The sequence below is a fragment of the Blennius ocellaris genome (assembly GCF_963422515.1).
Source record: "Blennius ocellaris genome assembly, chromosome: 11".
Taxonomy (NCBI): Eukaryota; Metazoa; Chordata; class Actinopteri; order Blenniiformes; family Blenniidae; genus Blennius; species Blennius ocellaris.
Window position 1 is genome coordinate 3,904,212 of NC_137660.1, and position 15,911 is coordinate 3,920,122.

The following is a 15,911-nucleotide window of genomic DNA, read 5'->3' on the forward strand; positions in this document are numbered from 1 at the left end:
GGTGGAGGAGGAGGAGGAAGAGGAGGAGGAGGAGGAGGAGGAGGAGGTGGAGGAGGAGGAGGAAGAGGAGGAGGAGGAGGAAGAGGAGGAGTAGGAGGAAGAGGAGGAGGTGGAGGAGTAGGAGGAGGGGGAGGAGGAGGAGGAGGAGGGAGGAGGAGGAAGAGGAGAGAGGAGGGGGAGGAGAGGGAGGAGGAGGAGGAGGAGGAGGAGGAGGAGGAGGAGGGAGGAGGAGGAGGAGGGAGAGGAGGAGGGAGGAGGGAGGAGGAGGAGGAGGAGGAGGGAGGAGGAAGAGGAGGAGGAGGAAGAAGAGGAGACTTTTAAGTCTGCAAATGTGTGAAGACTGTCCTCCTCCTCCTCCTGTTCCTCCTCCTCCTCCTGTTTTCACTGTACACCTTCAGTGATCAGGCTCCAGCAGCACCAGACAGAGAGGAAGAGCAGCAGAACCAGAGAGGAAGAGCAGCAGAACCAGAGAGGAAGAGCAGCAGAACCAGAGAGGAAGAACAGCAGAACCAGAGAGGAAGAGCAGCAGAACCAGAGAGGAAGAGCAGCAGAACCAGAGAGGAAGAGCAGCAGTGAGGCTCTATTTTAAAACTGAAAATGAAACAGCAAGTTTTGTCGTTTGCAAAAAGTTTGTACGACACAGTGGAAACAACCAGTTTATGAAGATTCCTCCCAATGAAAAGGAGTTCAAGAAAAAGAAAGAGGAGAAAAATCCCTCCTGTGGCCCTGATGGATCCAGACCTCCGACCAGAGGCAGGACACCTTCAGTCTGGTTACAATAACCTGGTAAATGATAATGAAGAACTAAAACATGTCATTTTCAGTCTGGTTACAATAACCAGCTAAATGATAATGAGGAACTGACACATAAGTAATTTTCAGCAATAGTTATTTTCAAAGTGCAACTGGCCATTTGTTAGTTTAGCTAACTCAAAAAGTATAAAGTATACCTTGATATGATACATTTCACCAATTGAAATGTGTTATTTATACATTTATACTATATTTTGAATACTGTAAATATTGTAAATATCATTCTACTATCTCCCCGTATTTATATGTGTATATACTGTATACATATATATTTATCTAATTATCTATATATACAAAGTTTAAAGTATTCTCTTGTGTGTAACTACCAAAACTGTCAAAGTATTTGTGCAATGTTGAACTGATGTGAATACTGAATTAATAAGGTTTAATCTCATCTGATCTCAAATAAATTAATTTACTAGAGTATGCACTGAGTATAATATGACTTGGATTTGATTGACTATATTACCCTGTATTTCTAACTGTAAACCGTATTCTGTAGGATTACTATATGTAAACTACAATTCAATTTTCTAAATACTTATTGTAATGTGTATTTCATTGTTTTCCTGAGCTGATTCTACAAGAGCAGAGGTGATGACAAGAAGGGTGGAAGAAATGATTGTGAAAGACCTGCTTTTTTTCTGCACTTTCTTCATTGAATAGAAAAATCCAGACATTCCAATGTGTGGGAGAACATTGATTTTTTGATCATGTATTTTTTGTTTACCAATAAACTCAAATTCTGCCCTAAGTTTTAGCTAATCGATAAAGCAAAGGAAGTATCTTAAAAAATGTAAAGGTCATGAAGTTTATCCAGATTTATCAGTTTGATGATGCATTAACGTTGAATATTATAAAGTATGAGTATGGGATCGATATCAGCGATGCCGGCCTGTGAAGGAATGTAGAAGTTAAACATTTGTTTTCTGTGTGACAACTGAACATATTGTATTCAGTTGTGTTTCTACACAGCTGGAGTTTCTCCCACTGCACAAGTTGGAAAAACACAACTATAAATCCTGTTCAGGGACTTTCCAGTTGGTAGGCGACGTCTCCTCAGCGCTCCACTTGCTAGAACATGGTCAAGGTCAGATAAGAGGTCAGAGGTCACTTTGTCCCACAGAACATCAAGCTCTGAGAAGAACCAGTTTGAAGCAGTTGTGGAGACAAAGGAATAGCAACGTCACCATAGCAACACATACATCAGGAGTCCCTGGACCATGACGTCACTTTCACGGCTGGGAGGCGTCATTAGCGTTGTTCAGAGAGGCTGACAGCTTCTCCCACTTCAAAACAAAATGATGTTGGAGTTTCCAGCCAGAAAATGTGTTTCTTTCTCCGGGAGCAGCCATGATGAGAGCAGCTGGCTGGCGTATCCATGGCAACGCTTCGGTAACAACAATGTGTTGTTCCCTGAAAGAGTCAGGAAGCATGCAATGCCAGTGGACGGATCATGTGACGCTGTACTTCTAGTTTATTCATCTGATTTCTATTGTAATCCTGCTCAGAATCCCAGTACTGTAACGGATTACATATATATATATATATATATATATATATATATATATATATATATATATATATATATATATATATATATATATATATATATATATATATATATATATATAGAGAGAGAGAGAGAGAGAGAGAGAGAGAGAGAGAGAGAGAGATAGATAGATAGATAGATAGATAGATAGATATACAGTATATACTGTAATGGATTACAGTCCATCTGATTTATTGCTTTTCTCGGATTTATTGTAATCCTGCTCAGTAATCCCAGTTTTGATCAATATACCTGTAACGAGATTACATTTTTTGACTCTTATTATAAACAAACTCTGTGAAAATAGCTTGAGAATTAGTGATTTATGACAACTTGAATTAAACTTTAATTAAAGAGCAGGTCATTCCTCTATAGATGTGATGCAGGAGTGACTTGAGAGTGAGTTATTGTTGTTGTTGTTGTTGTTGTTGTTGTTGTTGTTGAGTCTCTCCTCGTGTCTGTGGCAGTGAGCAGTGAGCAGTGAGCAGTTAGCAGTTAGCTCGGTGAGACCGGAAGTGTCGCCGGCGCCATTTTGTCTGTCCTGTCCCGCGCGGTGTTCGTCCCGCCGTGAATCTCCCGCTTCCAGACGTCAGCGGGTCGTTTTCACCGGGAAAATGCACGAAATCTCGGTTCTCAAGGTAACGTTTCTCTCTCTAGCTCCACTAGTTCATGGTGTTAAGTGGTCGTTAGACTCGCTGTGCTGAAAGACGTCATTCCTTTACCTTTAATTATGCACCTCATTATAACGCATTTTCTGCATTTCGCCTTCTTTTTGAAATATGTATTTAATATAAAGGCTTAATTATCTTCTTTTTTAATTTCTTTCTGACACTTTCATTAAAGGCCATTTATGTTTTCATAAAACAGTTTTTCCTCTTCTTTAAAAAGGTTAAAACCACATCAACTTTCACATTCCCAGGCCTACAATAAACAATTTACAATAAATTGTTAACACTTTATGTATTTGGACGTTATTTACTACATAAAATGAAATATTGTTTCAAAGTAAAAATGAATGTGAGGACAGGACTTGGCTTTTCAGTGACAGAGTTTTGGACATGTCCTGCATTGTGTGGTTGTATTAAAAGAAAAGTGAAAGGTGAGTCTTGTGCAGGTGGACAGTCCAGCCTGCTTCTGGGCCCGAGACGTCCAGGACCTGGACAAGTACCAGGACCTGCTGGCTCAGGTAAACCTGTTCTACCGGGACCGGGACCGGGACCTGGACCTGGACACCATGAGGCCCTCGTCCCTGAAGGAAGGACAGGTAGGATTGGATGTCTTATCACAACCAGGTCTGTTTGGTTTTACGTAGAGACCTCAGATACCGTGACATTTCTTTACACCAAAAAAATCCAGAGTTTCTTGCTGCTCATACAATCACAGTAGTTCTTAAATCAGTCATACGAGTTTTAAATTCACAGTCGCAAAATGATTTGAAAAAATAAAATGTGGGTACAAATGGCTGAAATCTCCCAACATTTCAACTCCTGACTTTGAAATAAGTTGTTTATAGAAAGAAATCACACTTAAAAAGCTCTATTAAATACATGAAAATGTAAGATATGCATGTACATGATGATTTAATTTGCAGGATTCTACATGAATTTATTGGCCCTGCTCAACTTAAAACTGTCACTGATTTTGCCAAAACGCTTTTCTTTGTGTGCAGCCTGAACAAAGAAATGTACCTTCTTGATGTTGATGATAGCTGGCCTTCTGGATTTATTTGGATTTCTTTGCTTTAGAATGGCAACATTTCAATTTAATGTATGTTACTCATAAGCAGCTGGTTGTCAATATATAACAACTAAAATTACAAAACTTGACAGACTTTTTTTTTTGAACAGATCATGTTTTAGCTCTGTAGTATAATACTAGCTGTGAGGACTGACTCGCAATAGATTAAAATAGAATAGGCTGTTAATTTAGTGTAACTTACAATATAATGTCATTTAGAGACATGAAATATTCTATCGCTCCAACAGCTATTAAAAAAAATAAAGAATGAAGCTGCTAATTTATAGCAGTGGCAATTAGTGAATATTAAAAAGTAAACAATTGCAACATATCCAATTCAATTCCACTACTCCATGTCTGCCCATGAGATGTTCTCTAACCTTTTCTTTCTCTGTCTGTTTCTTTGGTGGCTTTGTTAACTACCCAGAATGCACTGTGCTCTACGCCCAGGGTTCGAATTACAACGTGGCTTTCGGGGGAGCCCTATTTTCCGATCAGACCTCTCAAGTTTGTAGAATAGGTATGTGTGAGATTATTTTTTACATGCGCGGTTGCATTGAAGAGATTTTCGGAAATAGTAGGCCGAGCCTACTGTAGGCCTGATGAGCGAATAAACTCACAACATTGACATAATTTGATTACTATTATTTATTTCAGGAACCTGATGAAGCTTAACCCATAGAAAATATAAATATATATGCGAAAATTACCAGTGTTTTTAGAGCTCCCCCTACATTTTTCAAATTGGGCTTTCAGGGGAGCCCAGCTCCCCTTTGCTCCCCCGTAACTCGAACTCTGTCTACGCCACATCCTCTCTCTTTCATCTGCTGATGGTCCCTGACAGGTCACATGACCTGCAGACTGAACTCTAGTGAACTGAGAGCCACGTTTTCACTTCTGACCTCTGACTGTGACTTCAGCTGCTCTCAGGACGGCTCAGGGTCAACGTCATCCTGCCTTTTCACAATAAAACAACACGTTAAAACAACACGAGCTTCAATTCAAAGTGCACTCTATTGGGTCACAAGCACGATGAATTATTTATGACTTGACCTGAACGTGTGAAGCTCCGACAGCCGTTAAAACAGGTTTTCTCCTCAATCTCCAAAATAAAAGGATATAATGAAAACACAACAACATGAGGGTTTTCTTTTTTTATGGCAAATCATCTCATTATCACGGAGGAATTCAGGGGGAATTCTTTAAACTGGTGGACATTTTCAAATGTTACATGTTCCCCTAAACCAAATAAGCAGTTGTTGCATTTCTTTTTCAAAATGTTGATAAACACAGATGACAGATGTGGTGTGTGTCCTCTCAGCTGTGTGTGTGTGTGTCTGTCCTCTCAGGTGTGTGTGTGTCCTCTCAGGTGTGTGTGTGTCCTCTCAGCTGTGTGTGTGTGTCCTCTCAGCTGTGTGTGTGTGTGTGTCCTCTCAGCTGTATGTGTGTGTTTCCTCTCGGGTGTGTGTGTGTGTCCTCTCAGGTGTGTGTGTGTCCTCTCAGCTGTGTGTGTGTGTGTCCTCTCAGCTGTATGTGTGTGTCCTCTCAGGTGTGTGTGTGTGTGTGTGTGTGTGTGTGTGTGTGTGTGTGTGTGTGTGTGTGTGTGTGTGTGTGTGTGTGTGTGTGTGTGTGTGTGTGTGTGTGTGTGTGTGTGTGTCCTCTCAGGTGTGTGTCCTCTCAGGTGTGTGTGTCCTCTCAGGTGTGTGTCCTCTCAGGTGTGTGTGTGTCCTCTCAGGTGTGTGTTTCCTCTCAGGTGTGTGTTTACTCTCAGGTGTGTGTGTTTACTCTCAGGTGTGTGTGTCCTCTCAGGTGTGTGTGGCGTACTGGGCAGAGAAGGACCTGTGGTGCCGGGCCCTGGTTCAGTTCTTCCTCAGGGGCCTGGAGCCGCTCCTGGCGTCCTGCTTCCTGGTGGACCACGGAGAACAGCTAATCGTCGCCTCACACAGGTGAGAACCAGAGACAGGAAGCTGTCACACAGGTGAGAACCAGAGACACCAAGCTGTCACACAGGTGAGAACCAGAGACAGGAAGCTGTCACACAGGTGAGAACCAGAGACACCAAGCTGTCACACAGGTGAGAACCAGACAGGAAGCTGTCACACAGGTGAGAACCAGACAGGAAGCTGTCACACAGGTGAGAACCAGACAGGAAGCTGTCACACAGGTGAGAACCAGAGACACCCAGCTGTCACACAGGTGAGAACCAGACAGGAAGCTGTCACACAGGTGAGAACCAGACAGGAAGCTGTCACACAGGTGAGAACCAGACAGGAAGCTGTCACACAGGTGAGAACCAGAGACACCCAGCTGTCACACAGGTGAGAACCAGACAGGAAGCTGTCACACAGGTGAGAACCAGAGACAGGAAGCTGTCACACAGGTGAGAACCAGAGTTTTAGTTTTTCACATAAACAGATACACAAATATTACACAATAAACAAACATTACTAGAACAACAACAATTGGGCTGTGAGACTGGTCCATATATAATAAAGTATGAGGCATCAATAACATTTTAATAATGCAACAGTTGCATATTTGCCCAAACTCCATTGTGAGATCTACCAACATGTATATATTCTCACCAGTGTCCTCTGTTCAGTGATAAAACTAAATAAAAGAAAATTAAATAAAGTGATCAATTTAGATCCAGGTTATGATTGAGTCCCAAACGTTCCAGTGGTTCCTCCATTCCTGCAGAGAAGAATTCATCCTTCCAGTGATGAAATGTCTTTCCAGTCAGACGTTCTGAGAGCAGAGACGTCCACACAGGGACAGACGAGGGTCGTCTCAACCCACTTTACCATGAGAGTTGGTCTTGTGAGTGTTCAATGTGACTGGATTACTCTTTCATTGTTTCAGAGGGTAAAGGATCTTCTCCAGCAGACATAAGTGTCTCTGCTGCCACCTGCTGGCCTGCTCCTTTACTGACACTGGGACATGCTGCCCTCCACAATGTTTCTATTGTTTTGCATTCCCACAAACAATGGCACCTGGTGCCTATGCAGGATTTACAATATATATATATATGTAATATATGTATTGTATGTGTGTGTATATGTGTGTGTATATATATATATATATATATACACACACACACACAAATCTCAGCACAGTAGGACGTGTGAGAAAAGCAGATTCCTCGTTTTATATAAAACATCAAGAGGTTGTAATAATTTTTACTTCACTATGCTCTGTGGCGTCTAACAGGTTTCCATCTACAATCAAGTGTTTGATGAAAATATTGGTGATTTCAACTCCATATAAATTCTCATGTTGCCTCCAAACACCATAAATAATTGTGTTCCCCACACTGAACCCTGCAGGACACCTCAGGATACTGTTCTGTTCTGTGATTCAGTGTCATTCAATACAAGACGGGTCTGAATTTCACTGCAGGATTGTTGGGATTGTGCATATTTTCGACAATTCTGTCTTTCATAGTGCAGAAAAAAGCAGCACCCGCCCTCTGTAACGGGTATGACAAGTAACACACCACGTTGAGTGTCTGGAAAAATCATGGCCACGGCCTGGAAGCGGGTGGAGGTGAAGAAGAGGAGAGGACAGAGAATGTAGGTAGTTAGAGAATTAAAGCAGTCAGATTTTGTAGTTTTAAAAAAAAAGAGACGACACAAAGTGTAGTTCACGGAGACAAGAGGGGACCACCATGCAGCATAAAGACATGTACAGAAGAGAGGAGGACAAAGAGACAACAAAACTACAGAAATGTCTGGAGTTCCTACATTGTAGAGAGAAGAAGAGAGAAACACTGTTTGCTGAATCCGTAGGAAGAACATTCTGATCATATTAACACTTTGTCTTAATGTCAAATCCTGCTGAACTTTTCAGGCTCACAAATATGTTGTTGCTTTAATATCTGAGTTAATAGCTGGAAAGAAGTGATGGTGAGGAGAGGAGAGGAGAAAGACTAGAGCAGGAGGGAAGAGAAGACTAGAGCAGGAGGGAAGAGAAGACTAGAGCATGGAGAGAAGGTGGAGACGATAAAGACTAGAACATGAAGAGAAGGTGGAGACTATAAAGACTAGAACATGAAGAGAAGGTGGAGACTATAAAGACTAGAACATGAAGAGAAGGTGGAGACTAAAGACTAGAACATGAAGAGAAGGTGGAGACTATAAAGACTAGAACATGAAGAGGAGAGGAGACTATAAAGACTAGAACATGAAGAGAAGAGGAGACTATAAAGACTAGAACATGAAGAGGAGAGGAGACTATAAAGACTAGAACATGAAGAGAAGGTGGAGACTATAAAGACTAGAACATGAAGAGAAGAGGAGACTATAAAGACTAGAACATGAAGAGAAGAGGAGACTATAAAGACTAGAACATGAAGAGAAGGTGGAGACTATAAAGACTAGAACATGAAGAGAAGAGGAGACTATAAAGACTAGAACATGAAGAGAAGAGGAGACTATAAAGACTAGAACATGGAGAGAAGGTGGAGACTATAAAGAATAGAACATGAAGAGAAGGTGGAGACTAAAGACTTGAACATGGAGAGGTGGAGACTATAAAGACTAGAACATGAAGAGAAGGTGGAGACTATAAAGACTAGAACATGAAGAGAAGGTGGAGACTATAAAGACTAGAACATGGAGAGAAGGTGGAGACTATAAAGACTAGAACATGAAGAGAAGAGGAGACTATAAAGACTAGAACATGAAGAGAAGGTGGAGACTATAAAGACTAGAACATGAAGAGAAGGTGGAGACTATAAAGACTAGAACATGTGGTTTATTGTTGTTCCTGCCAGTCCTCTGAAGAATGTCCCAAAGGTCCTTTATTGTCCTCCGTGGTGTGGAGGTGAAAGATGACTGGCCTTCAGCTGGTGTCTGCTGCGGTGCTCTTCTTCCTCTCAGGATCCGGGTGCTGGTGCACAGGTTCCTGCTGCTGCCCTTCTGGGTGAAGAAGTTCCAACTGGCAGGAATCGCTCCCACCACTCTGCGAGTGGGCGTCCAGGAGGAGAAGGCCAAGCTCGTGTGAGGTGTCCACCATCTTTGGTTCATGTGTGTGTGTGCAGCGAGAGTGTGACGGGTGCTTGTCTCCCTGTGAAGGCCGTCTCGCTGGTGGGACAGTTCAGCCACTCTCCACCTGCACAACCTGCTGCAAGGTGAGCAGCTGCTCTAGCGTCTACCACAGTTCGCTTCTTGGAGTCGCGTCTGCTCACGTTGCCTCTTCCTGTGTGAAGTGTCCACTCAGACTGAGGCTGCGTTTGTCGAATCGGAGTCGGACTGCACCTCCGTCAAGCTCTACCTCACCATCAACAACAGCAAGGTGGAGGCTCGTCTCCGAAGGTCCTGGCTGCACAGTCACATGAATTCATGCCACCGTCTCCTCTCAGGTGTGTGTGAACGACGACCTGGTGGAGAAGAAGTATGCCTATTACAGGACAGGGTGGACAGACTGCCTTGCCTCCAGCACTTCACCTCAGAGGACCTCCACCCTCACCTCCAACCGGCTGGTGAGACGGATCCCAGCACCTCCTGGTCAAACTGGTGAGACGTCCTCCTGAAGCGCTGGATCAGAAGTCATTGTGTTTAACACTCACATCACAGACATGGAGGGAGAACTGATCAATCTGCATTCTGACAATGCTAGTGTCATCATTCTTCTTTGAATAATAATGCAAATTGTGCTGCAAACTGTGTTGAAGGCCAAGGCGTCCTTGCTGGTAAGCAGTTGGAAGCACGTCCTCCAGGGGGCGCTGCAGCTGGCGGTGGACTTTTCAGTTCAATTCAACTTTGTTTATATAGCGCAAAATACAACAGTCACTTCAGGCTCTTTTACAGAGATAAATCCAAGAATTCCACATGTGCAAGCAGAAGCCACTCGAAAGAAAATAAATAAAATAAAATAAAATAAAGCCTTTTAACAGGAGGAAACCTGCAGAACCAGGTTCTGAGGTTCTGGGCTGGAGACTTTCTTCTATTCCTGTTGGGGTGAGGCAACGAGATTTAACAGGAAGCCATGAAGACAATCTAATATTGGAGTGATGTGATCTTTCCTTCTGCTTCTTGTCACAACTCAAAAAACGTATTCCTTCCAATTATCCAACCCATCGTTTTGAAGAAAATCTAAATAGAAAGGAATGCTGTTGAGCGAGCCTCAAGTTCTACATTCAATTAATCTATAAAAGGAAAAATAACAAGTCTAAGTGTGATCAGATGTCCTTATTTTACTCTCACAATAGCAAAAGTAATCTGTCTAGAACTCTTCACATTTCTTTATCTGCTCACCACCCAGTAATGTGTCCTCGTCGTCATCTCAGCTCCCTTCTATGTCAAGATCAAGTGTTAAGTTTTATTCACCGGATCACTTGTTTTAAACTGAGAGTAGCAGACATCACAGTGAACAATGAGTTAGCGTTGGCTTCAAATCTAAATGAGTCTGCAAAGAAAACCTGCGGCAGATTGAGACCGAACTCATGTTTACCAAATGACAAAGTCATTTTTTTGTATCGTTAGAACAAATTTTCCCAATATGCGTCTGGTCAAATGTTGTAATTGCGATTAATTGTCTTACACAGGTATTAGAAAAGATATTTTCATAATGTGTTTTTACTCAGCGTGTCAGACTGAGATGTTTCTATGACTGATTTAAAAGCCTCCCTGTGGTTTTGTAGCTGTACTGAGACAGGTGGAGGTTGTTTCCTCACTGTGATGTCCTCCACCCTCAGTGACGACAAAGACTCCGCCTGCATGTGGAAGTGATGGGCTGTTGGCTGCTTCTCAAGTCTGCAGCCAACATGACGATGACACCAGGTCAAAGGTCACAGAGGGGTGGTATTCAGAGAGACTGCGAGGCTGGGATGCTGCTGCCTCCACCCACAGGTCAGTACTCCTTCAGCAAGGCCACCCAGAGAGGGACGTAAGGAGGCAAGGCCACCCAGAGAGGGACGTAAGGAGGCAAGGCCACCCAGAGAGGGACGTAAGGAGGCAAGGCCACCCAGAGAGGGACGTAAGGAGGCAAGGCCACCCAGAGAGGGACGTAAGGAGGCAAGGCCACCCAGAGAGGGACGTAAGGAGGCAAGGCCACCCAGAGAGGGACGTAAGGAGGCAAAGCCACCCAGAGAGGGACGTAAGGAGGCAAGGCCACCCAGAGAGGGACGTAAGGAGGCAAAGCCCCCCAGAGAGGGACGTAAGGAGGCAAGGCCCCCCAGAGAGGGACGTAAGGAGGCAAGGCCACCCAGAGAGGGACGTAAGGAGGCAAGGCCACCCAGAGAGGGACGTAAGGAGGCAAGGCCACCCAGAGAGGGACGTAAGGAGGCAAGGCCACCCAGAGAGGGACGTAAGGAGGCAAGGCCACCCAGAGAGGGACGTAAGGAGGCAAGGCCACCCAGAGAGGGACGTAAGGAGGCAAGGCCACCCAGAGAGGGACGTAAGGAGGCAAGGCCACCCAGAGAGGGACGTAAGGAGGCAAGGCCACCCAGAGAGGGACGTAAGGAGGCAAGGCCACCCAGAGAGGGACGTAAGGAGGCAAGGCCACCCAGAGAGGGACGTAAGGAGGCAAGGCCACCCAGAGAGGGACGTAAGGAGGCAAGGCCACCCAGAGAGGGACGTAAGGAGGCAAGGCCACCCAGAGAGGGACGTAAGGAGGCAAGGCCACCCAGAGAGGGACGTAAGGAGGCAAGGCCACCCAGAGAGGGACGTAAGGAGGCAAAGCCACCCAGAGAGGGACGTAAGGAGGCAAAGCCACCCAGAGAGGGACGTAAGGAGGCAAGGCCACCCAGAGAGGGACGTAAGGAGGCAAAGCCACCCAGAGAGGGACGTAAAGAGGCAAAGCCACCCAGAGAGGGACGTAAGGAGGCAAGGCCACCCAGAGAGGGACGTAAGGAGGCAAAGCCACCCAGAGAGGGACGTAAGGAGGCAAAGCCACCCAGAGAGGGACGTAAGGAGGCAAAGCCACCCAGAGAGGGACGTAAGGAGGCAAAGCCACCCAGAGAGGGACGTAAGGAGGCAAAGCCACCCAGAGAGGGACGTAAAGAGGCAAAGCCACCCAGAGAGGGACGTAAGGAGGCAAGGCCACCCAGAGAGGGACGTAAAGAGGCAAAGCCACCCAGAGAGGGACGTAAGGAGGCAAGGCCACCCAGAGAGGTACGTAAGGAGGCAAAGCCACCCAGAGAGGGACGTAAGGAGGCAAAGCCACCCAGAGAGGGACGTAAGGAGGCAAAGCCACCCAGTCACAGTCCCTACAAAGAGTGGTAAAATGTAGGGTCGTGAACGACGCAGCGATGTAACGTCATTACGCAACAATAATGACATGAAGATCGTAGAACTGCGTCTGCAGGTCATGACAGCCGGAGCCGCAGCTCCACGGCTCAACTGGTGTCTGAAGCTGGGAGCTTCCTGTACCTTTCACAGTAAAAGCCCACAGTTCCAGGAGGTTCATTACAGACTTGTTGAGAGTGACGGAACATTCTAGTGAATTCCACAACAACTACAGGACATTAAAGACACACCATCACACTCATGGTTCTAACAATCCAGATCTCCACATTTATCTTCCATTTTAATAATGTGGAGCAATAAAGGAGCTGAGAGCTGCAATGCATTATGGGAGTTTCTGTTTGTCGTGTTTTAAATGTAATTATTGGGGTTATGTTAGGTTTGTAGTGTTGGTAATAATTGTGTTGTGTTGTGTTTTTGTTGCTTAGTTCATGTAGTTTAGTTTATTAGTTGTAAGTTGTCAACCAGCAGTGAAGAAGGTTTAGTGTGTTGTGTCCTCCTGGCATGTTCTACTGGGGGACTGTCAAAATAAAAGACTGGTGTGTCGTGTCCTCCTGGCATGGTCTACTGGGGGACTGTCAAAATAAAAGACTGGTGTGTAGTGTCCTCCTGGCATGGTCTGCCGGTAGGACTTTCAAAATAAAATGTGTGCGGCTCTCTGGGTGTTGTGTTCAGTGGGAAACGGAACCAAATGGCTCTTTGAGCATTAAAGGTTGTCGACCCCTGGTATAGAAGAAACTTGACACCTGCTAGGATTTCCTGTCAGCCCTCCATTGAGGTACTGAGCACTGAGGAGTGGCGATGCCACTGATAACACTGATAATAGTAATAATGGTAACATCAGCTAAAACATACGAGTTGAAAATGCATGTTCTGGGTGATAACTCCTTTAAATTCTCAAACAGTGTTTTCATTGTTTGTATGCAGACGAGTTACAAGTTGTAGCAGTGCTTCTCAGGTCGTCTGCTGTGTCATGTTTCAGGAACTCCTCGGAGGACTCACATGAGTCTGCAGCTCTGGACAGGAGCAGCAGTCAGCTGAGGTGACGCCAGGCTTCAGGCTCCAACACAACACTTTAAATCAGTTGTCATCACAGATTTAATAATCCCTCCACAGATTCCTCAAGTTTCTTCACTCTGACGGCAGCCCACAAGAAGGAGATCCCACCGTGAGTATGTCTGATGGAGCATAGAGACGTTAGTGACGGACCGAGGACAGGTTGAATATGTCCATCAGCAGTCCTGCCAGTTCCCAGAGCACGCTCTGAGAACACGTCCAGGGATTCCATCAGGACCTGCAGCCTGGTGGACATTAATCCTGCTCAGCACCGCTCTTACACTGGTGAGAGAGTCAGTGGTTGGTGGTCTGGACTCACATCTGCCTCGGTGGCAGTTGTTGGGTTCCCGCTCTCAAAACGAGCTCGAAGTTGTTGAGGTCGTTGAGGAAGGAGGCATTAGAGGAGCTCTCCTTAGAGGAGGACTCAGTCAAGGTCCAGCAGTGCAGAACCGTGTCACTGCTCAGTGTTGAGCGTGAAATCTTTTTCAGTATTGTTTCCAAACACCTAACGGAGCTCCTCCTGAAGAACCAATACATCCACACCTCCGTGCAACAGGGTGGGATTCCGGGGGTCTCAGGCTGTGGAGAACACTGCGGTGTGGGAACACTACTCATTCAAGAGTAGGAAGGAGAAGGTGACCTCGCAGTGCTATGGCTGGACCTCGCCAATGCTTTTGGTTCCATTCCCCACAAGCAACATTGGAGGGTCTCCACGTCCCAAGCTCCACCAATCTCATCATAGACGACTACGACTCCTTCAACCAAGTCAAAGAAGTGGAGGAGCTTCACACAAACCACATGGTGGGGATGCAGCAGCAGGGGCCATGGACGGACTGGGAACAGGCTGTTGATCGTAAGGTCACATTGCCTGAGCCGTGGAAGGCTGAACTCTTCCACATCAAATTCCTCATAAAGTCCATTTACGACGTGCGGCCCAGAATGTCCAACCTTTTCTGCTGGGGCAAGGTGGAACTGCCATCAGGAAGCTGTACCCTGGAGCACATCACAGTGCTGGTCCCAAAGCACTGAGGATGTTCCCGGTGGCAGCATGACCGTGTGCTGAAGGTCAGAGCAGAGTCCATCTGCAGCGCCTTTGACCAGACGTCACCCACCATCAAGACGAGAAATCGCATTCGTGAGAGCGGGACAAATATCTGATGATATATCTATGATGTCTTCCATTGGATTGATCGTCTTACTTCTGGAAGTATAACATCAAAAACATTACTGATGAGTCTCTGGTCCCTCTTCTTGGTTCCTGTGACCTCCTCCATCTCTTCCAGTTGCTCCAACATCTGTTACAATACAGAGGAATAAAAGTAAACAAATCAAGGTTATGTTATGTAAAAACTCTCAAACTTGATGAAGAGATGTTTTGTGACCTGCTGGTCACTGAAGCAACATCTTCATGATGACGAGCTGCTGGAGGGCAGGTGATGCAGACGACACCTTCCAGAGGTTCATTCTGTCTGAGCGACCCTCCAGTCCATGAGGTCATCATGAAGCTCTGAAGCCAAAGATCAAAGAGAGAAGAGAGAACAGATATTAGAACCACTAACAGCACAGTTTGTTTCACTCACCTTGATCTGCTCTCTGGAAAACACAGTGAGGATCCTCCTCCTCCTTCAACAGCCTCAATGATCCTGCAGAGAAAAATACGTTGTGGAAACCTCTGGCTGTTTGAACCCCCCATCAGATCTCACCTCTGGACCTTCATGTTTCCAGTCTCGTCACACCTCTGGCTGTTTGAACCCCACCATCAGATCTCACCTCTGGACCTTCATGTTTCCTGTCTCGTCACACCTCTGGCTGTTTGAACCCCACCATCAGATCTCACCTCTGGACCTTCATGTTTCCAGTCTCGTCACACCTCTGGCTGTTTGAACCCCATCATCAGATCTCACCTGTGGACCTTCATGTTTCCAGTCTCGTCACACCTCTGGCTGTTTGAACCCCCCATCAGATCTCACCTCTGGACCTTCATGTTTCCAGGGCTGTGAGACGGAGGAACCCAGTGACCTTCAGCCTGAGGAACCAGCAGCCTCTGATGTGTGTGCAGATCAAGAAACGTACGCCTTTAAAGCCACTTCTTCTCACCTCTGTCATCGTAGTTAAGGACTCTCTGTGGTTGTCACTGTAGCTAAGACTTGTTCTTGGTTGTGCAGACTGACCTGTGGACTGGGAGGTCTTGCAGTCAGCCGGGTGGAGAGCGCTGTAGAAGAAGCTTTCAGGTACAGTTCTCCTCACAGCCGTCCAGGGTTTGCTGGTGGATTTGTGTCCGGATTTCATTGAACTGTGTGTTTGTGTGTTTTCAGCAGCACACCTCTGGAGTCGGGCTCAGAAGAGAAGCCGTGCAGGAGTGAACAGGACCTGTTATGTTCAGAGTAAGTGGAAGAAGAATGTTCCTCACCTGAACAGGAGGAGCTCCGTCACCATGCAGATCCTTTCACTGGTTTCTAGGCTCAAAATCAACACGTCTGTAGTTTCTGCTCTCGGTTCACAAGGGA

The 15,911-nt window shown here is 45.5% G+C and overlaps 1 protein-coding gene across 1 annotated transcript in view; it reads left to right on the forward strand.

The window, feature by feature from the left end:
* Nucleotides 1–2,194: 2,194 nt before the first annotated feature.
* The window catches only part of tdrd12 (tudor domain containing 12), a gene marked incomplete at both ends in the record, with an annotated part of 55,858 nt that continues 42,141 nt past the window's right edge, over nucleotides 2,195–15,911 (forward strand). Inside the window, 13 exons of the mRNA XM_080505520.1 lie at nucleotides 2,195–2,208; nucleotides 2,952–3,003; nucleotides 3,480–3,629; nucleotides 5,912–6,048; nucleotides 8,983–9,102; nucleotides 9,178–9,233; nucleotides 9,312–9,417; nucleotides 13,331–13,390; nucleotides 14,127–14,370; nucleotides 14,452–14,539; nucleotides 15,368–15,473; nucleotides 15,570–15,635; nucleotides 15,720–15,788. Coding sequence (XP_080361646.1) covers nucleotides 2,195–2,208; nucleotides 2,952–3,003; nucleotides 3,480–3,629; nucleotides 5,912–6,048; nucleotides 8,983–9,102; nucleotides 9,178–9,233; nucleotides 9,312–9,417; nucleotides 13,331–13,390; nucleotides 14,127–14,370; nucleotides 14,452–14,539; nucleotides 15,368–15,473; nucleotides 15,570–15,635; nucleotides 15,720–15,788 — 1,268 coding nt within the window. The remainder of the gene's footprint in view (nucleotides 2,209–2,951; nucleotides 3,004–3,479; nucleotides 3,630–5,911; nucleotides 6,049–8,982; nucleotides 9,103–9,177; nucleotides 9,234–9,311; nucleotides 9,418–13,330; nucleotides 13,391–14,126; nucleotides 14,371–14,451; nucleotides 14,540–15,367; nucleotides 15,474–15,569; nucleotides 15,636–15,719; nucleotides 15,789–15,911) is intronic.